Source organism: Trichosurus vulpecula, chromosome 3 (genome assembly GCF_011100635.1).
Source record: "Trichosurus vulpecula isolate mTriVul1 chromosome 3, mTriVul1.pri, whole genome shotgun sequence".
Classification (NCBI taxonomy): Eukaryota; Metazoa; Chordata; class Mammalia; order Diprotodontia; family Phalangeridae; genus Trichosurus; species Trichosurus vulpecula.
This window is the reverse complement of record NC_050575.1, coordinates 345,396,944-345,414,619: the sequence shown is the minus strand read 5'-3', so window position 1 is coordinate 345,414,619 and position 17,676 is coordinate 345,396,944. Positions and strand designations below refer to the sequence as shown.

The window sequence follows — 17,676 nt, the reverse complement described above, 5'->3', positions numbered from 1 at the left end:
ACTGGGATTTGCCAGCTTTACTGACTCTTCTTGGCTCTTCAGAGATGACCCAGGTTCTTGGTCCTTTTTTTGGCAACAGTCTGTCCTGTTGAGTCCTTCCGTTGCCCCAGAGGGATCTAGGTGGCCAAACACCTGCCTGAGCTAAGTCCCAGGCACATCATTTAATGTTTCTGTTCTTATGGTCCATCCTTATCTATAAGATAGGATGACGAAGGAGAGGAGAAAATCTATTTTTTGTTCATTGGAGAAAAACATTAATTAAAAACAAGAAGACAGACCTGTTCCTCCCTATTCACAAGGATGTTGTTCTAGAGGTAGGATGAGAAAAAAATGGATGGGGGAAGAACTCCCATAAAATCTTTCTAATGATGCAGATCATCAATTCATTTGTAAACGTGAACTTGAGAGGGTTGTCTGAGAGCTGAGAGATCTCGCCATGAGTGCACAGCTGGTGAGTTAGAGGTGGGGCTTGAGGCCCAGATCAGAAGGTTCCACATGCTAAGCGTCTTCCTAGCTCCCAGGAGCATCATGCTGCTTCTTCCTTTGCACATAGTAGGCACTTAATAGATGCATATCGAGTTCCTATCTCTTAGCTTAGTGTAGCTGCAGAAGAAGTAAGACACACTGAAATTAAATAGCTGTATTATTGAGGACAGCAACATCAACAAATATGTATTAGGATTATGCACAGATTTAGAGCTGGAAGAGACCTCAGGCCATCTAGCCTGGGACAAATCACTTAACCACCGTTGGCCTCAGTTTCCTTATTTGTAAAGTGAGTGCATTGGGCTAACAGTCTTCCAAGGTCCTTTCTAGCTCCAGATCTGTATGTGTGATCGTAACGGCTGTTGGACTCTAGGATTGTTTGCAGTTCTTTCTGATTGCCTGTATGTGTGTGCTCACCTACCTTAGGAGCTAGAGCAGAAGTGCTGCCAATACAAAACCCCTGTCTTGCTCATTCTGCTCATCTAAGGAAACAGCATTGTGGGCCCAGGGAGATGAGTGCTTATGGCTGCTGAAGAAAGAGGAGATGCTTCAGTCTCTGCCGTTCTGGCCTCCACTGCTGAGACGATTATGGTGGCCCAGAACTAGAGAGAGGCCTCCTTTACAGCATGATTTCCCAGCGTCAGCCTCTTCCAGTCGAGTTCTTTCACTGATTACCAGGACCCATGATGGTTGTCTCTGTCTGTATTTACTGCCTCGAATGAGCTGCAGCCTTTCCAAACCTTTGCATCCATTACAACGAAGTCTCCCTGGCTCAGATCACCTGGCACTTTGCTGGTGGTAATGCTAGCTAGCAGACTTGTGCTACTTGTTTCCCTAAGCCCTGTGATTGAGAGTCCCTTGTTTGCAGAGATTAAAAACAAAAAAACACTGCTCTTTTCTTCTATTCTTATCCCTCTGCAGCTTAGTTCAACCCCTGCCCAATCCTAACTTGCCATTCCCGTCCTCTTTACCTATTAATTCTACCCTTAAGACTACTAGCTAGCATTTATCTGGCCCTTTCAAGTTTGCAAAACACTTTACAAATATTATCTCATTTGACCCTCACAACAACCCTGGGAGATAAGTACTGTTCTTATCCCCATTTTATAGCTGAGGAAACGGGGAAAACAGGTTAAGTGATTTGCCCAGAATCACACAGGCCAGATTTAACTCGGGTCTTCCTGACTCCAGGCTCAGTGCTGTATCTCTCCGGTGCACCACTGAGCTGGCATTTATTAGAACACTCCTTTCTTCTGGAATTCTTCATCTCCTTTTCCTTCTGTCTTGCTTTCCTAGGATACCAGCTGTGTGGTCATGCTTTATCCCTGGCCATCCTCTCCTTTTAATCTCCACCCTCATCCCCACACCCGAGGCCAAGAAGTCTTCCCATTTCTTGTTCCGCAGAGCCCATTCAGTGCCTTTCTCTTATCCTTCCTTAGCTTCTCTCCCTTCCATCTGGATCGCTTGATCCAAAGCCGCTCTGCTTCTACTCCTATATCTGGCCCATTTACCTGGTGTTTGGTTTTGATATATTTATTTGTGAACATGTTTTCCCACAATAAAATTTAAGCTCCCTGAGGGCAAGAATTATTTAGTTTTTGGCTTTATAGGCACAGGGTCTGGCCAGGGGCAGCTAGGTGGCAGAGTGGATAGAACCTCAGGCCTGGAATCAGAAAGACTCATCTTCCTGAGTTCAAATCTGGCCTCAGTCATTAGCTGTGTGACCCTGGACAAGTCACTTAACTCTGTTTGGCTCAGTTTCCTCATCTGTAAAGTGAGCTGAAGAAGGAAATGGCAAATCCCTCCAGTATCTTTGCCAAGAAGACCCCAAATGGGGTTGTGAAGGTCAGACAAGACTGAAAAAACAATTGAACAAAAAATCCTTAATAAGTTCTTGCTGATTGGTTGATCTTGTTCTCAAGGTGTTACAGTTTTGGGATTTTTTTCCCCAAGGAGTTAAGGACCTGACTGGTCTTTTTCTCCATTCTAATTCCTGATTTCATGTCTAATTACGTCACTCCCCTGCTCAAGGGGCTTCAATGGCTCCCTGTTGCCCCTGAGATAAAACTCAAACTTCTCAGCTTAGCATTTAAAGCCCTTTACAATCCTACTGCAGCTTACATTTTCAGACTTCCCTTGTGCGGTCCATGTTCTAGCCAAAATGCCTACCTGGCTGTTCCCCAAAATGATTATCTCTTGCCTCCCTGCCTTTGCATAGCCAGTCCTTCATGTACTCCTTCCTCACTTAGCTTCATTCAAGGCCCAGCTCAAGTGCCACGTTCCTATATTGTTATCGAGTACAGTGCTTTTAAGGCCTGTAGTAGGTATTTAATAAATGCTTATTAACTTGAGGTCTTTCCCAGTTTTTCTCCCTCTACCCCAGTTAGAACTTCTCCCTCCCTGCTGAAATGACTTTGCATTTATTTATCTGTCTACGTGACTTCCTCCCAGTAGAACGTGAGCTTGTTAAATGGAAGTATTTCCATTTTGATGTTAGCATCCTTAGCACCTAGCGTTGTTCCTATGCCTAGGCTAGTGGATGCTTACCAAGTTCTTTGAATTGGAAGGCATTTTGGTGAAAACCATGGCCTTCCGCTTCATCAGCATCAACTTTTGTGACCTCTCTGTCTCTCTTCTGTCTCAGCTGCTGAAAGGAGTGGTCATACCTTGGCCCTTCCCATGCATTTCAGGACTGTTATGTCTCCTTAGTTTAAGCTCTGAAAGTCCCTTCTGGGATCATGATCTCTTGTCCTCTGCCTCTTCTTAAACCAGCTCTCTGTCTTGAGAATGTGTAGTTCTCTCAGTCTGTTGACCATTGTTTGGTTTCCACTTTCAGCCATGTAGAATAATCACATTCCAGAATCTTGGTGATGGATAGGGACCTAGAAGGCTGCATAGTCTGAACTGGCAGCTTGATAAATTAGTCTGTAGTCTGAACGGTGGTCAACCAGCCTTTCCTTGTGTTTTTGGATTACTATGGTTATTAGAAAGTTTTTTTTTATATTGAACCTAAATTTGATTCTGTTATTTTGACCTCTTCCTAGCTCTGCCTCTGGGGCCAAGCAGCACGAACCTAATCCCTTTTCCATATGACAGCCCTTTCTGTTCCTTGAAGACAGCAGTCATGCCCTTTAAGCAAAGACCAGATGCTATTTGTAGGATAGGGTATATTGTAGAGAAGATTCTGATTCAGCTACAAGTTGGTAGAGAGGGCCTCCATAGGTCCTTTTAACTCGGAGATTTTGTGATTTCCCTCTCTTACCATACCTACCCTGTAGTCTGATCGTCTACAGTTGAATAAATGCACGGTTTCTTCAGCCTATTCTTATATGGCATGATCTCAGGAGCCTTCATCAATCTGATTGTCCTCCTCCGAGCTCCTTCCACCTCATCAATAGCTTTCCTAAAATGTGGTCTGACCCGAATAGGGCAAGTTGGACCATTACCTCACTGGTCCTGGAGATGATATTCATTTTAATGTAATCTAAGATCTCATTTATCATTTTTGACTGTGTGACAGCCGCTGTATATCCCATTGATTCAGGGCACCTAGGGTGTAGACAGAATGTTTTTCTTGGAGTCAGGAAGACCTGAGTTCAAATCCTACCTCAGATACCAGCTGTTAACCTCTACCTATCTCAGTTTCTTCATCTGTCAAATAATGATAGTGCCTACCTCACAGGTTGTTCTGAGAATTAAGTTAGATGATAGTTGTAAAGTGCTGTGCAAACCTTGAGGCACTATGTAAGTGTTAGCTGTCATCGCTGTTTTACAGCGTCCGTGATGCTGCTGTCAACGTTGCTGCTCAAGTAGCTTGCGGATCGGCGGAGCTGGCAGACTCACTTCAGATGTTTTGCTGTTTTGATCTTTTCCAGCTTGTACTTATGAAGTTGATGTTTTTGAATCCAAGGATAAGGCTGCATTAAATTTGATCATCCTAGAGTTGGCTTAACAGTCTAACCTTTTGGGTTTTTGATCCTAACTTTGTCATCCCAGGGTGATACCTCTCCTACCTTTGTCATCTGTAGTCTGATAAGCATGCTGTCCATGTATATCCAGATTCTTGATGAAAATGTTAAACATTAAGCCCAGGACCAAGGACATATTACAGGAGCCCTTCGATAGAGACTTTGGTCCTTTTCGATGGATGTTAAACCATTAATGACTGTTCTGAACCCACTTACCTATGTTATCATCTAGGCAAGTAACTCTTTATCTTGAGCAAAGTCTTTGACAAACTTTGTCTGCTGATTTCTCCTGATTTTTTTCCCCATTCCTTTTTTCCATACCCTCCCCAATGATGTTTTTGTACTGTGTAGATGTTTTTAAATTTTAAAACATTTTTATTTAAAGTTTTGAATTCCAAGTTCTATCCCTTTCTCCTTCACCTCCCACCCCCTGAGATGGTAAGCAATCAGATATAGGTTATACATGTGTAATTGTGTAAAATGTTTCCATTAGTCCTCGAATAAAGCTAAAAAACGAATGAAAGTGAAAAATAGCATGCTGCAGTCTTTTTTCAGTCAATCTCAGTCCTCTGGAGATTGATAACACACTTCCTTGTTAATCCTTTGGGTTTGTCTCAGATCATTGTTTTGCTGAGAATAGCTGAGTCATTCACAGTTCTTCATCCAGCAGCATTGCTGTTACTGTGTACAACATTCTCCTGGTTCTGTTCATGTCACTATGCATCAGTTCATGTAAATCTTTCCTGCTTGTTGGGGCAGCTAGGTGGCACAGTGAGTAGAGCACTGGCCCTGGAGACAGGAGGACCTGAGTTCAAATCCAAACTCAGACACTTGACACATATACTAGCTGTGTCACCTTGGGCAAGTCACTTAATCCCAATTGCCCTGCCAAAAAACAAAAACACACAAAAAACAAAAACAAACAAAAAATCTTTCCTGCTTGTCATTCCTTACAGCACAATAATGTTCCATTACAACCATATACCACAGCCTGTTTAGCCATTCCCCAATTGATGGACATCTCTTTGATTTCCAGTTCTTAGCCACTGCAAAAGAGCTGCTATAAATATTTTTGTACAAATAGGTCCTTTTTCCTTTTTTGGGATGTCTTTGGGATATAGACTTGGCAGTAGTATTGCTGGATCAAAAGGTACGCACAGTTTTATAGCGCTTTGGGTATAGTTCAAAATTGCTTTCCAGAATGGCTGGATTAGTTCACAACTCTACCAGCAATGCATTAGTGTCCCAGTTTTCCCATATCCCCTCCAACATCCATTTTCCTTTTTTATCATATTAGCCACTCTGATAGGTGTGTTGTCTTAATTTGCATTTCTCTAATCATTAGTGATTTAGGGCATTTTTTATATGACTGTAGGTAGCTTTGATTTCTTTGTCTGAAAACTGCCTGCTCATAATATAAATTGTTCTTAATGAAGTCTTCCGCCCTTGACTGCCTCACCCCTTGATCCTTCTAGAGGATTTATCCATTTTTATCCATTCTGGCTTACACCTATCATCCATTTCTCTTTTTCTCTTAAAGTGTTACTGAATAGCTCTAAGGTAGGCATTCTTAACAACCAAAGAGTCTGTGGATTTCTGGGAATCCATGAACTTGGGGGAAATTACATCTTTTTTTTCATTAACAGAAATTTTCCCCCTCCCCCCTCGCCCATTTTCTCTTTATTTCTCTAACTTTTATCTTTTCCTTGAATTGTGAATGTAGGCAACAAACCAAAGTAGTATTAGGACTATTGGAATCAGGAAGACTACTCTTCCTGAGTTCAGATCTGGCTTCAGACACTTACTAGTTGTGTGACCTTGGGCAAGTTGCTTGGCTCTGGCTTAGTCTCCTCATCTGTCAGATGAGTTGGAGAAGGAAATGGCAAACCGCTCTAGCATCTTTGCTAAGAAAACCCCAAATGAGGTCACGAGGAGTGGGACATATTTCAGGATATCAAGTATGCTTATCACTGCTTTGAAATTTCTGTACTTAATCAGACTCATTCCTAAATCTTTCTTGATCACAACCTGCCTATCTATACACTCTATTTCTGCATCATTGGTTTTCTTTGCAGTCGTACTTGTTTTATATTATGCACTTAAAAACATTCTGAGAATGGGTCCATAGGCTTTACCAGAACCTCTGGTCTAGGAAGTCATAGTACCATGTTGAGTGGAAGCACTACAGATTTATGTTCTCTCATCTCTAGTGGGTTCTTCTGACATAGGAATTCTTCCCCATTTCCCCCCTCTAGTCATTGTTTTAAAATCCTCTTTCCTCAAGCCTCTAGGGCTAGCCCAGTCTCTCTCTCTGTGTCTTTCTGTATCTCTCTCCTCCCCCCTTCCCCTCCTCCCGCTTTGTCCTCCCCCCTTCTCTTGTCCATTCAGAGCTTGCTTCTTTTCCTTCTGTTCCTCAAAATCTCCCTCTGTCTTCCCTTATCTGTTCGTCCTTTGCTCTAGCCTCTGAATTGGAGGCCCCGGTCTCTGGTTAGACTGGTGTCTTTACTTGTTCGCTGAATCCTGCCTTGCTGAGGCTTCTCTAAGAGGTTGCCTGCATGATCATTGGCCACCTGCCCTTCTTCCTCTGTTCTTCCCTGATGCCTGTGAACAGGTCTCCCCATCTTTAAAGACTTCTCTTTAACCCTGCTCTCCCCTGAAGCTCTCATCTCTGTCCCCTGCCACAACTAACTTCTAAAGAGTGCTTCATTGTCCAGTTTCCTCACCACCGATCCATTTTACCTCTTTTTTGTAGTTTCATCAGGCTTCATCAACCTCACAGCTCTGCTGAAACTTCTCTCTGCCATTAATAACTCTTATCTAAATCCAGCCTTGTCTGTGTTTGACCTCAGGAAGGTTTTTAACACTCGTCCACCACAGCCTCTCCCCGCCTCTCCCTCCCTGGCTTTAGGGACCCTCTTCTCTGGTTCTCCTCCTACCTGTCCCACCATTCCTTCTTCAGTTCCTTTTCTAGATCCTCTTCTATCTCTCTGCCACCCCTTAAGCATGCATCTGGTTTGGGGCTTCTCTTCTCCATTCTTTGCCTAAGCTCCTGCAGGTGGAGTTAACTTCACAAGATGACCCCTACATTTGTGTCTCCAGCTCTCAGTGCTCTCCAGGACTCTCAGTGTGTCCAAAACAAAATTCTTCTGCTCCTTCCCCCCTCAACCCACCAACTCCAACCGTCCTTATTTCTGTTGAGGGTGCCACCATCTTCAGCCACCTAGTTTTACAGTTGCAGAGGAAATCTGTCATCATTTCCTTCATCCAGCACACTCCCCCTCCCACCCAGTATCTAACTAACTGCTAAGTCCTGTCGGCTATACCGCCACAACACGGGATCATAAGCTGGAAGGCACCTTAGAGACCATCTAGTCTAACCACTTTGGTTTCACAGTTAGGGAAACAGACTTCTGGGGCTTATGACTTACCAAAATTGCATGTGTGTCATGTGTCAGAGGCAGGATTTGAACCCCGAGTCTGTGATTCCAAAGCTAGTACTTTTCTTTTAGGACTACTGTTCTAGCAAATCCCCTCTCATCCAAGCTGTCGCAGTCATCTCCTGCATGGAGTCTTCTTCCGTCCCTCCTCTCTAGTGATCTTCCCAAGCCGAGGTCTCTCCATTTTCATGTTCAAAACCCTTTAGTGAGCAGCTCCTTATTTCCTCTTAAGATAAAGCGCAAACTGGTATGAAAAGCCCTCTCCAATCTGGCTCTTGCCAACTTTTCCCTCCTCATGTTGTATTACTTCCCTTCATGAACTTCATGTTCCAGCCACATTGGACTTCTAGTTGTTGCTTGCACTCATCATCCCATTTCTTACCGGTATGTGTTTGTATAACTTGTCATCCCTTGCCCTTCACCCGCCACCCTGCCATGTCCAGGGTGTGCGGCTGTCTCAAGTCCACTGTTTAGAATATTTGTACACACTACCTTTTTATTTGAATCAGATCTTTTCTCAAAGCTCAGTTCAGACATCCCTTCCTTGATTCCTCCCTCGCCCTCCTTGTGGATATTCTGGGCTTTCTTCTTCCTTCCCATTTACCTTACATTTGCTTTTCCATGTAGGTGTTACTATCTCCCTTACCCACCTCCTGGAGAATGTAAACCCTTGGAGAGCTAGGGCCATTTGGTTTCTTTGTATACTCTGTATCTAGCTTCCCTTTTTCCACATTCATTTAATTTAGTATTGCCTTTTTTAAAAATCCTTTTCCTCTTTTGAGTTAGTACTTTGTAGTTTCAAACTTCCTGGATGCCAATCTACATCACTGTTAAATTTCATTTTGAGGTTTGGCCCACATTCTAGCCTGAGTTCTTTTGAGATCATGACTCTCTCGTCTGCCATGTTGGATGCCAGTCTTGTAAATTTCATAAGTACCCCGTTTCTTCCTTAATCTAAGGCATTGATAAAACAGTGTGGAGCCAACCATGGATCACTGGGCCATAACACAACAAACTTTCTTTTAAGAATCATTAATAATTATTCTTCAGGTCTGCCTTTTCTACCAGTTCTAAACTCACTTGTATCATCATCCAGGCTACATCTCTCTATCTTTTTCACGACAATAGGATGCGAGAGCAGCTCAGGTGCTTTGCTAAACTGTGTCTATGATAGCCCCTTCATCTGTTGATCACTGTTGGCTTTTTTAGATGTTCAGCAACCAGTCTTTAATAGGGGATAGAGCCTGGACCTGTGATCTCATTGGCAGAGGAACTCTTTAGGAGGAAACTCCTTTTACCAATGAAGATTGACACCTTTCTACAACTAATCATTAGAGAATTGCCCAGCTATTGTGTGTCAGGAGCAGGATTTGAACTCAGACCTTGGTGTAAGAACTGCGTACTGGCAACAACTGGCTGTATGATCTCTGACAATCATCAAAGACAGAAGAAAAGGAGGTACTGATTTGCTTTGTTAGAATTTCCTTATTCAGGAAGTCTCTATGCCAATGAAATCACAGGCCCAGTCCCACCTTGGCGCAAGGGGGATGGAGAGCAAGGTCTGGTGGGTCTGAGGGTGGGGGGATGTGCATGGTGGCAGGTTAAGGTAAAGATGAAGCAGGAGATGTAACCACACTTAATCTTCGAGTTTCCTGAGATATAGTTTGTCTGCAGCTGCATGGTACAGTGGCAGTGGATAGAACACCGGGTCTATAATCAGGATGATCCAAGTTCAAGTGAGGCTTCAGACTCTTCCTAGCAGTGTGACCCAAGGCAAGTCACTTAACCCTTGTTTGCCTCAGTTCCTGCTCTGTACAGTGGGGACACACTAGAGAAAGAAATGCAAACCATTCCAGTTTCTTTGTCTAGAAAACACCATGGGGTCATGTAGAGTCCTACACAACTGTATAACAACAACGTTTGTCTGAACCTGGTGATTTGATTTTATCAAGGGGCAACTAGGGCTTTTCTCCCCATCTCCCCTTTGGGTGTCAGCCCTCTACTAGTAAACTATTTGTGTTTGCTTCTTACCATCCAAAGATCATTCTCTTTGACAAAGAGAAAATAAAAGCAAAGTAAAAACTGAGCATCTTTGCTTCCTCTCTGTTGTCAGTTAAAGTCCTGTCTACCCAACAGCAGCCCTATCCCTTCTCCCAGGAGAACTAAACAACAAACCGGTTTCTTATGTATTTGTTGTGTTTTTTGCCCTTCTCTCTTCTGTCTTTTTCTTTTCTTTTTCTTTTTTTTGGGGGGGGGGGGGAGGCAGGGCAATTGAGGTTAAGTGACTTGCCCAAGGTCACACAGCTAATAAGTGTGTCAAGTGTGTGAGGCTAGATATGAACTCAGGTCCTCCTGACTCCAGGGCTGGGGCTCTACTCACTGCGCCACCTAGCCGCTCCTCTCTTCTGTCTTTTTAAAATAGTAGCTGGTTGATGAGTTCCATGTGCATCCATATTAGCCTCTTTAGGCCTAATAACAATAGCTAATAACAGCCAGCATTTGTACATTCCTTACTGCAGCCCTGGGAGGGGGATACTGTTGTCATCCCCGTTTTACAGATGAGGGCACTAAACAGGCAGTGACATTTCATTACATTCATATACCTTCCCTCACTGAGTGTCCCCTGAGTTTCCAGGTTTTGCCATTTAGGATGAAATTAACTGTGCAGCTTTGGTGGAGCTTCAGATTGCACTGAGACTTTTGAGACACCGTGGTTATGAGTCCAGGAACAATGCTTTGCTTATTAGATGCCTGAAGCAGATGTCTAGAGGTACCTTATCACTGCTACATCATGCCTTTGTGCTAGACTCGCAGTGTGTTTACAGATCTGCACCGATTTACTCTGTCTTTCATCTGTAGTACGCTTCCATGACAGCATCCCTTCTGTTACTGTCTCTGCTGATGTTGCCCCAGGTGTTCTCAGCAGGCTTTGACTGTCCCACACCCCCAGGCTGATCGCTGTATTCGGCACATGCTCTTTTCTTTGGGTACTATGTCTCGCTGTCCTTCATTTCATAGCTGTCATGGGCCTTTGTGTTGCTTTTGGCAGCGTTTGGACTATTGTCATAAGAAATAATGTTAATACTGATTGGTGACTCTCTGGTCCAGGCTGCCATCTCCTAAGAGGCCGAAACCATGGTCCCTTAAGTCCTAACTTAGCTACTCTCTGGGCTTCCTACCCTGGGGGTAAAACAACCTCTCACAGTCGGGAGCCTGTTCTTGTGATTGGTGACTCCATAGGCCCTCTTTCTTGAGGGGCCCTACCCATGTTCACTTCACCCCTGCTAGAGTCACTTTCTTCTCCCCAGAGTAGCGTGCATTTAGGGTTTGCCTTTGGAGTGTGGCAGTACTACTCCTCTCCTCACCACCCCTCGTTAAAACATAAGCTCACTGAGGGTAGAAGCTATCTTGTCTCCTTGAATTCATATCCCCTGTATATAACACAGCTTTATCTAAAGTGAGCGATCTCAGCAAGTCACTTTGAGAAATCAGAAGGATTGGCACGGGGGTCAGAGAAGGCTTCGTGAAGAAGGTGACCGTTGAGCTGGCCCTTGGAGAAGAGTAAGAACGTTCCAGGAAGGCTTAACGGTAAAGAACAAAGGGGCAGAGGTGTGAAGATTTGTTTCTAAGGACATGACTTCTAAGGGCTTGCTGTATTCCTCTGCTCGAAAAGATCTAAAGCGTGTAGGGTACAGTGGCCATTTTCTTCAAGGTTATTGGGAAAATATACCCATTTTCTAACTGGGTTGATAAGAATAGATGTTGGGTGTGTGAGGAGAGGGTAGAACAAGCATATCCAAGAACTTCCTATTGCTTGAAGAAGGGGAAGGAGCAAGAACTATTTCCCTCTAGAGCTTTGCAAATAGGCCTACTAGACTCCGGAAAAACACATGGGGTTGGGCCTGTAGGCACTCAACAGATACTTGTTAACTGATGGAAAGACTTAGGTCCTGTTGGCCTGTGGGCAGGTAGATGAACCAAATTAAAATGAAAGATTTTTCTATAATAATCTATGAAATACCTTCCCTTCCTCCCTTTTTTCCCTGATTACGTTTCATTTTATAAGATTCAACCCAATGTTCAAGTCCACCAAGGTTTTTTTAGGTCCTCACTTTTGTCATTCAATGTATTAACTGTCCCTGCCAAATTTATGTGATTTGCAGATTTGATCTATGCCTTTATCTAAATCATTGGGCTTTTTTTGAAAATAATTTTTATTTCATTAAATATTTCCCAATTATATGTAAAAAAATTTTTTAACAATCATTTTAAAAGTTTGAACTTCAGATTCTCTCCCTCTCTTCTGCTCCTCCCCCCACCTTGAGAAGGTAAGCAGTTTGATTTAAATTATACATGTGAGGTCATGCAAAACATATTAGACTTGTTGTAAAAGAAAATACAGACAAAATAAAGCAGTAAAAAAGTATGCTTCCATCTTCATTCAGAATTCATCAGTTCTCTCTCTGGAGGTAGATAGCATTTTTCATCATGGGTCCTTTGGAATTGTGTTAGATCATCGTTTTGATTGGAGTAGCTAAGTCGTCTTACCCAGTTGATCATCCTTACAATATTGCTGTACTGTTCTCCTGGTTCTGCTGACTTCACTTTTCATTAGAAGTTCTCCTAGGATTTTCTGTAACCATCCCTCTCATCATTTCCTTTAGCACAGTAGTATTTCATCACAATCACACACCAGAACTTGTTCAGCCATTCTCCAATTGAAGGGCGTCCCCTTGTTTTCCAAGGCTTTGCCACCACAGAAAGAGCTGCTGTGTTTTTGTACAGATAGAGCCTTTTCCCATTTCTTTGATCTTTGAGATACAGACCTTTAAAAAAAATAGGTTCTGGTCTCTGTTTGCCTCTGAATGGACCTATGCAGATGGGTGGTATTAAGAATGCAAGGGGTTACAAGGGCATAATTGAAATTGGGGTCACTGATCATGAAGTTTAATGACCAAAATAGGTGACCCTCACTATAACCTAGCTCCAGCTCAGTTTGAAACTTATTTGGTTTACATTTTTAGAGTGCCCTGTAGGTGCTAAGGTGTTTGTTTTTTTAAAGGTCATTGCCCTCAGAGCATTTCGTCTAGTTGGGGTGATAAAACTAAGTTGGAGGCGATCAGTATGGTCCATTAGAAAGTGCACTGGGTTTAAGACCTGGCCCTTAGTCCTCTCCCAAGTCACTTAACCTCTGGTCCTCAATTTACTTATCTAAAATTAGAGGGTTGGTCCCTGCCAGCCTCAGTTCCTTGTTAGACAGCATGCCTGCTTATCCTCCCAAGGGCTTTCCTGGTTTGGCATTGATATGATGAAATGCATGGGTCATTGGGTGGGGCAGGGAAATCTTTCTGGGAGATGAAGATTTTTATTGTAGTCAGCCCTGGAGTAGAAGGAAGGATAGACCGAGTAGTAGTCTAGTCTAGCAGAGGCAGAAGGGAGGCCGGGCAGTCGTAGTCTAGTCTAGCAGAGGTGGAAGGAAGGCTGGGCAGAGTCATCATCCCTCTTGTATCGTTCATTCTGTCCACCCTCCCACTCCTGAGAGTTCAGGTGTTCTGTCCAGTTCTTCTGTCCCTTCCGCTTATCCCTTCTGCATCCTCTTTCCTCATTCTGCTCCTCCTTATTGTGCTGTGGTTTTGACTTGTGGCTAGATCATTTTTTCAGTATAACAATGCATCCCTCCAGCACTTGACCTGGAAGTATTTGTCTCAGTACAATCCCGTGAGGTAGGACAGCGTGAGCACTATACCCATTTTACAAGTGTCATTAAGGCACAGAGGTAGAATTGTCCAGGATCATACAACTAGTAATTGTTGAAGACGAGAATTAAGTCTCAAGACTCGAAAACCAGCCTTCTTCCCACTGCCATATGTAAATGGAATATAATAAAAGTATTTCAACAGACATTTATTTACTAAGTACCTTACAGTGTGTGCCAGTACCATAGGGGATATGAGAGAACAAAACCCTCAGAGAACTAACAGAGTTAAATGGTCTCCAGGTTTTTTTGATTACTTACAATAAATAAAAAATTCTGAGCATGCGTCACCAATTTGTGTATATTTCCTTATTTCTGGATTCTATACATGTATTATTGGAGGAGGCCTTGGGGTCTCCTCATCTTGGAACATGCTGCCTGATCCCCATGATTAGTCCTGTCCAGGCTCCACCCCACTTTTCCCCCTGGTGAGTTTCTCCTGGAGCCTCCCTTTTGTAAGGGCACCCAAGCCAGCCTGCTTTATTCCCCTCTCAGAGGAAAGTTCCCGACTTTCTGGACTTCAGAATGATGCCCCTTCATTCCCCCCACCCCACCCCCTACTTTTCAGCTCCCTTTTGTGTTGTCTTTTCCCATTAGAATGTTAGCTCTTTGTGGGCAGACTGCCTTTTGGTTGTATTTGTGTCTCTAATGCTTAGTACTGTGCTTGGCATTTATTAAGCCTTTAATAAAGGCATCCTTCCTTTTTTCCTTCTTTCCTTCCCTCTCTCCTTCCTTCTCTTTCCCTTCCTTCCCTCCCTCTCTCCCTCCAAAACTTGAACACACACACACACACACACACATACACAAAAAGAAATTAAAAAGGATGTGACAAACATGAAATATTTGGTCATAGAATCATTAAGGAGTCACTGTAGTTTATTGAGTAGGAGGGTAATATGGCCAGATCTTCACTTCAGGAAAATTCCTTTGGGTGGTGGGTGGAAGATGGATGAGAGTGTAAAGAGCCTTGTGAAGTAGGGAGAGCAATAACAAACAAAACTGAACACTTTCAGAATTGTGATGAATACAGTGACCACCCAGGATTGCAAAGGATCGATGAGGAAACATAATATCCACCTCCTGACAGAGAAGGCGATAGATTGAGGATACAGAATGGGACATATGTAATTTCGTATACAGCTGAAGAGGGAAGTTGACTATGCATATTTGTTATAAGAAATTTGTTTTTCTTTTTTCATTGGGTTGGGGAGTGAGAGGTAGAGAAAATAGATTTGTGTTAATTAAAACATAGACATTGGGAATGCTGCATGATGCATACACTTTCAGATGAGGTCACTGTATTGTTAGTTTTGTTCACTAGTCTTATAGGAGAGATAGGGAAGGGGTGATATGTGAATGTTTATAATGCAAAAACGAAAGACATCAGTGGAACTTAAAAAAAAATTCAAAGATACGTTCCGGGGGTAAAATAACAGTTGTTTGGACACAAGGGGATGCTTACAGAGTGAGGAGTCAAAGGCTGTGAAACCTTGTACCTGGAAGGATAGTGGTAGCCTCAGCTGGAATAGGGAATTTTGGAAGTGGGAGGTAAGGTAATGAGACACACTACCTGTTTCTTAACGGTGTGTGTGAAGCAGCTGTCTGCTTATAACTGCTCTAAAGGGTCAACCTGTGTGGCTCCTGGCAGGGCATGGGGAGTGAGAAGGAAGGTTGGGAGCTTTAGAGCCTGCACTGCTCAGTGGGAGAGGGAGGGCAGGGTTGGAAAAGGGAGTTCGTGATGGAGGGACGGTGAGATGTGAATGAACTAGCCTCCCCTCACCCCCCTCAGAAGATGGCTAGTCTAGGTGAGATAAGCCTTACAAGCATGAAGGAGGGTGCTGTACAGTGGAGCTACCTGCTGCTTCTTATAAGTCCCATAGGAGTTGAAGGGAGAAGGCATCTATGTGGGTTGGAGTAACTGGGAAGGGCAGCAGGGAAGGAGGATGAGAGAGCAGGGCAAAGGCCTGTCTGGGGCAGGGCTCGGTCAGCAGAGGCTTCCTCGAATATCACAGGTTTAGAGGCTGTCTGATCTAACTAGTTCATTTGACTGATGAGGAATCTGAGGCCCAGAGAGGGTAAGCCACTGGCCAGAGGTCACAGAGCAGCTGTTTGGCATGATGACCTGGGTTCAGATCCTGCCTCAGATGCTTATCAGCTCTGTGGGCCCTGGGCAGGTCACTTTACTCTGTTTTCTCCTTTGTAAAATAGAGATAATAATGGCCCCCATTTCCCAGAGGTGTTTTGAGGATCAGATGAGGTTGTATGACGCTTTGCAAACCTTTAAAGTGTTATATTTATTATTACATATTATTTAGCGTGCATTTTTTTATCATATATGTGTTATTGTTCTACAAGCTAGCTTATATGTAATTAAGCTAGCTGTTACATTCCTGTTAGCTGGGATTTGCCCTCGGGTTCTCTGCTGTGGCCAGCCTGCACCACTCTGTCTTGAGGACGTCCTGACCTGGGTCTTGGGCTGTGGGTCTGATGGAAGGCATTCCCCCAGGTGGGCAGGAGGCTGGGATGCAGACAGACTTTTGCTACCCTTGCTGCTTGTTGTTTTAGCCACAGCATATGCGAGAGGCCATGCTGATCCTGGGAAAGCTGCATTACGTGGAGGGGTACTACAGGGATGCGGTCAGCATGTATGCACGGGCTGGCATTGACAACATGTCTGTGGAGAACAGGCCTTTGTACCACATGCGGCTGGTGACCGAGGCGTTTGTCATTAAAGGTAATTGCTAGTTCTCTCTTCATCCTCTGCCCTCTACCCTCCTTTCTTCTCAGGGTCTTCAGCTGAATCGGGGGTCCTTGGATTACAGCTTTGTCGGCTTTGGTGGGGGCAGCCTCCTTATGGAGGAGATGTGGGTTTTGGGAAGCTGGGGGCTAGGTTGGTATGACAGTCCAGTCTATTTGAACCACCGAGCAGGACTTGCATCCTACAGTCAGTAGAATTAGTAGTGTGGCCTGGCTGTGGAGCACTGGCAAAGTCACTTAACAACTCTGGGCCTCAGTTTCCCCTAAAGTCATTTAAGGCTGACACCTGTCCTAGCTACCTCATGAAATCATTGTGAATGCAAAGTGGGATAATGGAAAAAATAGTATTTTTGAGAACTTGAAAAGGGTGCTATTCGAATTTAAGGTTAGCCACTATAGTTTGTCTGCTGGAAAACTCACAGTAAATATTTGAACATCCTGGGGAGGTTCCTGAGAAGTCTGAGATAATGGGCTCCCACATCCAAGAACTACTTTTAGAACTTTGTCATAGAACAAGGCCAGGCATGTGTAGGTACATATAGAGAAACCACCTGCTGCCTTGTGTTGTTCTACATTGGTGGGGAACTGCTGGCAGTGCAAGCCATGGTCCAGAGATAGTTGACAGCACTGTGGTCTGGGAGGACTTTATGGAAAAGACAGAGCAGGAGCTGAGCTTTGAAGGATGGGTAGGAATTTGTAAAACATTTTGTTGTTTAGCTGTGTCCAGCTCTTCATGACCTCATTTGGAGTTTTCTTGGCAGAGATATTGGAGTGGTTTGACATTTCTTTCTCCAGCTCCTTTTACAGATGAGGAAACTGAGGCAAACAGGGTTAAGTGACTTGCTCAGGTCATACAGCTAGTAAGTGTCTGAGGCCAGATTTGAACTCAGAAAAATGTCTTCCTAACTCCAGGCCCAGCATTCTATGCATTGTTCCACCTAGGGAATAATCTCCTTAACTACTCTGCCAACCTCATCTTTGCCCTGCTTTTGCATGCTTAGTGAGAGTCTGGGCAAGGAGGAGTCTGTGGCAGTGGTGGACTGGGAAACATAAAAGGCATCCTCTAACTAGGGGGTTTCCAGTGACCCCCCAGGCCTACACCTGCCTATCTCTCTGTCTGTTGCTCCTTACCTCTTCCCCCTTCTCCCATCTATCCTTTCTTTCCCCTTCTTTCCCTTTTCTTCCTTCTCTCTCCCCTCTCTTTGCCCCCCTCTTTCCCATTCTCCTTCCCCCCTCACCGCTCCTGTCCTCCCCTCCCCTTTCTCTGTGTTTC

At 43.9% G+C, this 17,676-nt stretch overlaps 1 protein-coding gene across 2 annotated transcripts in view; it reads left to right on the top strand.

Annotated features, from left to right (window-relative positions):
* Window positions 1–17,676, top strand: part of TTC7A (tetratricopeptide repeat domain 7A) — a 204,427-nt gene that overhangs the window by 7,662 nt on the left and 179,089 nt on the right. For both annotated transcript variants that reach the window (XM_036752040.1, XM_036752041.1), the window contains exon 3: window positions 16,212–16,380. In XM_036752040.1, coding sequence (XP_036607935.1) covers window positions 16,212–16,380 — 169 coding nt within the window. The remainder of the gene's footprint in view (window positions 1–16,211; window positions 16,381–17,676) is intronic.